A 4,818-nucleotide genomic window follows, 5' to 3' on the forward strand; every position below is an offset into this window, starting at 1 on the left:
ATCATAAAACACAGAACCGGGCATAACCAGATGGACAGGTGACACCTCATGGAGAGTTCAAAGACATGGCTATACCTAGAATTAAACTACTACTCTAAATTTCTCTCACTCCCCCCCCCGCATTAAGTTCAGAATGTACCAGCCATCTATCATAACTGAATTTACCCTCAAATACCTGTGGAATGGTATTATATATTATAATTATTTCTATTGACCCTGAAACCTGTCGTTAAAACCAAAAGGTGGACAATTTAATTTCCTCTTTATTACAACGGACCTGGTTTCAACCACACCAAAAACAATCAAACATCGTACGTAACAGACAGAAATCATATAAAACTTGAAAGTTTTGAAGTAAACTAAAATAAAGCAAAAAACATATTTGAAAAAAAAAAACCAAATCATAAAAACGGAATCATGCTGGAATCAACACTCAGATGTCAGTGTATTATACAGGTCTGGTGACATTACGGTGGACAGGGGACAGCTCCACACTGGAGCATCCAAAGACATGGCTACACCCACCCACCCACCCACCCAACCACAGACAGCCAGAAACACACCCCCAATCACACCCACACAGAGAGAGACACAGACAGACATCTCATATAGTGACTATAATAACTGACTTTTCCTCAAATACCTGTGTAATGGGAACGCTAAATAAAAAGTAAAAACTATTTCCATTGACCCTGAAACCTTTAATTAAAACCAAAAGATGGACAATTTAATTTCTCTTTATTACAATGGACCTGGTTTCAACCACACCAAATACAATCAAACATCGTAGGTAACAGATGGAAATCATATAAAACTTGAAAAAAGGGACTCTTCCAAGAGGATGGGGGGGGAGGATAGAGGGAGGAGTGTTGACAGAGGCGGGTGTTTAGGCGCTGGCTTTCTTGGGTCTGCCTCTGGGTTTCTGGGCGAGCCCGGGTGAAGTCTGGGTGCCCATCTCCACCAGTCTGGATTTGGGGTCAACCGCTTTTCCAGTGCTGGGTACCTTCTTTGGTCTGGGAGTTTTTTGGGGACTTTTCTTCACTCCATTCACTTCTGCAGGGGGAAATTCATCATGTGTAAGCACAAGGATGACCTCAACCTCAGCGATCTCAGACCTCAAGACAAAAAAAAAGACCTACCTCTTTTCTTTGTGACTCTCTTTTTCTTGATGGGTCCTCCATCAGTCTCACTGTCTTCTGCTGCATTTGAAGCTTTCTTTCTCTTGATGGTCCTCTGGAAGGAGAAGAGGACAAAATGAAGAGAGGGGACATCGACTTGTTGGTGACAACAGGAAGGTGGGTGAACATGTGTACCTATGTAGAAGTTACATTTGATGTCAGACTATGTGCGCCACTGTTCTGACCACAGAGCACCAAACTGAAACACTTCCTCTCTTGTGCTTGTATGGCCAAAAACACACCGGCTGCGGGGCTATTTTCACTTTGGCACCCATCTTATGCAATCTTTTTGGTCACCCCAGCTGGGATCAGGAGCGGAGCGGCCACACGAGTCAGGTAGGGAAATACAGAGAGAGGGAGACCGACAGAGAGAGAGAGAGGTGCACACTCTCACAGGGAGGGGGAGAGAGACAGAGAGAGAGACGTTCTGTGGAGTTGAGAAGAGCAGGATGGCTTTGTGACCGGCGTGGAGAAATGCGAGTTCAGTATGAAGAGCCGGGTGCGTGGTGGGCTGTGTTCATGGCGTAAAGCGTGTTTAAACAGTGGGGTCAACAAAGACCCAGATTACTCCGAATCACTGCTAATGCAGGACACTTTCTCAAAAAACGGACTCCAGTGCCTCTGTCCTCTCTACAGAAACCAAGGCGACTGCTGAGATAAGAGAGAGAGAAGAAGTGGCCTCCGAGAGAGTCGTGCACTTAATGAAGGCAATCAACTCCTCCGTCCGTCCCCCTCCTCCCTGGGCCTCTATAATGAAGCTACACTCTCAGCCTGAACTATCACTCACACCCTGCCCCCCTTTTCATTTTTGCCTCCATTCTTACAATTGCTACCTCATGATCACCACACGGCGCCCGCTGAGGTGAACAGATTGGAGGGATAATTACATACAATAACCAGCACCGGGGCCCAGTAACCTTTCGGCTGGCAACTCCGTGTCCCCGGTGGCATCTTCCATATGCACAGAGACGGAGAGAGCGAGAATGGAGATGAAGAACAAATAGGAAGGAATCACTTCCCACTCCCAGGTGCAGTTAAGAACTTGGTAAAGCACTGGCAGATACCGGCCCCTACATGTAGGCCGGGAACAATTATTACATAATTGACTAATTTTTTTTGTTTTTTTTACATAATCGCCGTTTCCTTGTTAAACCACAATTACTTGCTAACATTAGCTAAGGTTCAAAGGGGTATGACTGGTGATGTAAGTGTTGATTTTGTTTAACTATGCCAAATTGTAATTACAAAGCGATTATTGGCCGGTCTGTTGAGGGGAAGCTGTCATTGCTGCCGTAGCAACTAGGTGAAACGTCATTATCTGGTTCCCTTAACAGTGAGGTAACCAAAAGATGCACCCTGGGATTCATTCAAAACTGTAAGTTTTTTGAAAAAGTGACACATAAATGAACAAATATTCTTTAAATGTGACTGAAAGAGACAGTCATATAGTAAATCACAATATTTTCAAAGACATCTAATTGTACAGCAGCATTGGAATTGTTACAGCTCTATCTATCTATCTATCTATCTATCTATCTATCTATCTATCTATCTATCTATACGCAGCAGTGAGTAATACAGCCAACACCTTTTCAGTAGACTAATTAGCCATCCATCCATCCATCCATCCATCTATCCATCCATATCCTCTTATCCGGTATCGGGTCGCGGGGGCAGCAGCTCCAGCAGGGGACCCCAAACTTCCCTTTCCCGAGCCACATCAACCAGCTCCGACTGGGGGATCCCGAGGCGTTCCCAGGCCAGGTTGGAGATATAATCTCTCCACCTAGTCCTGGGTCTTCCCCGAGGCCTCCTCCCAGCTGGACGTGCCTGGAACACCTCCCTAGGGAGGCGCCCAGGAGGCATCCTTACCAGATGCCCGAACCACCTCAACTGGCTCCTCCTAGTTAGCCAGCCATAGCTTAATACTAGCCTTCAGGGCTACATGTGGGCGGTACTGCCTATATCGTAGACATCACTGTATAAACTGAAGCACGGTCGCTTTATTTATCACAGCATGGCTCTTTTCCAATATAATATATAAATTCTTCTAAAGGGGTAAAACAATGGTATGGAAACTGCATGGTGGCTAGGGTTGGATATCGTTTTGGTTTTTCCCCGATACCGGTGCTAAATCGATATTTCTTTTTAAAAACTGTTCTTAATTGGTCTCATTACTACCGTCTACGTTGGAACTGGCACCGTGTGCTCATTATGCTGTTATTTACTGGTGCATTACTCGTTACCCCCCCCCCCCCCCCCCCCCCCCCCCCCATATTATAATAATATAATAAAACAAAGGACTATTATTTCTACTTGTATTACTAAAGCTTGTTTCAGTGTGTGTGTGTGTGTGTGTGCTGACCTGGGCAGGGGGTGATACGGGCGTGGCGGGAGTGAAATTCAGCTTGCCGTCATCTTTAGCCTGAATGGCCTTCAGTCCGCCCTTCAGGATGGATCGGAACTTCTCGTATGGTGGTTTGTCTTGGTATCCCAGAGATCGGACCTCCTCCATGAACTTCTGGATCTCATCTGCAACACAACAGGGGACAACAGGACACAGCAGCTCATCATAAACTCAAACTACAGTGTCAGTGGTCCCAGAGAAGGTACGCAGATGAGCTATGTCCGTTAAGTCCGTTTTGTGATGTGGGACTACATAAATAACACTGACTGGACTTCACTCTCTTCAACACACTGTCGTCACCATAAGGTCATGCTCTGGTCGAGGTCGCCAGTCTAATTCTGGTTGCTGTGACTTTCCTCAGACTTGACTCACAGATGGAGTTGGAAACAGCTGAGCAGAAGGAAGGAGGTGTGACGCTTCACGTTTGTCAAACACACTGCCTGTCTGCAGGTCAAAGTCACAACACTAAAAAGGCAACTCTTACCACAGTGAGACAACAAATGTCGCCATTAACTAACACGGTTTACTGCAGCGTGCGTCATTGGACTCCCATCCTAATGAGAAGCAAATAGGTCTCCGTTTACAAGGCAACATAAGTCGCATCAGTCAAAAAATGGGTCATGAAGAGGGAAAAAAAAAAAAAAAAAAAAATCACACGTTGCATTTATTTAAAAATGTATTAAACAAAATTCAAGACCAAGAACAGACATTCGGCAGACAGAACAGGCTGAATACAGTAGGTGTCTGCTATAATGTACGCTACGTAAACAGTTATTCAACTATACAATATAGGGCTGCACGATTATAGCCAAAATGATATGATTATTTTGGTCAATATTGTGATCACGATTATTCTCACAATTATTTGTTGATTTTAACTAAAACAAATGTTATTGTTTTCACATCTATATTATGTTACAATCTTCTTATGTTGAAGTTGTATGTTGTATAGACATACAGCTGCAACACATGTAAATTAAAATTAGCTATCTGAAATAAATAGCGTAGGATATATATATATATTTATTTTTTATTTTTTTAAATGTATCTCTGAGAAAGCTTCACTTTCAACAATAACTGATTAAAAGAGCTAGGGAGAGAGGGGGTGCTGCTCACAGAGAGACGGCTGATCATTATGAACGGGTCCAGCACGGGTCGATTGGCGGATACACACGTCGTGTGTATGAAATGTCTATATTGTCACTGCGCTGCATTTTTATGAACTATGACATT

The 4,818-nt window shown here is 44.0% G+C and overlaps 1 protein-coding gene across 1 annotated transcript in view; it reads right to left on the reverse strand.

The window, feature by feature from the left end:
- Positions 1-245: 245 nt before the first annotated feature.
- vrk1 (VRK serine/threonine kinase 1) overlaps positions 246-4,818 on the reverse strand; it is a 13,667-nt gene continuing 9,094 nt past the window's right edge. Inside the window, exons 11-13 of the mRNA XM_032500640.1 lie at positions 3,544-3,710; positions 1,140-1,233; positions 246-1,053 (exon numbers count right to left, since the gene is read on the reverse strand). Coding sequence (XP_032356531.1) covers positions 887-1,053; positions 1,140-1,233; positions 3,544-3,710 — 428 coding nt within the window. The 3' untranslated portion in view covers positions 246-886. The remainder of the gene's footprint in view (positions 1,054-1,139; positions 1,234-3,543; positions 3,711-4,818) is intronic.

The sequence above is a fragment of the Etheostoma spectabile genome, chromosome 20 (assembly GCF_008692095.1).
Source record: "Etheostoma spectabile isolate EspeVRDwgs_2016 chromosome 20, UIUC_Espe_1.0, whole genome shotgun sequence".
Taxonomy (NCBI): Eukaryota; Metazoa; Chordata; class Actinopteri; order Perciformes; family Percidae; genus Etheostoma; species Etheostoma spectabile.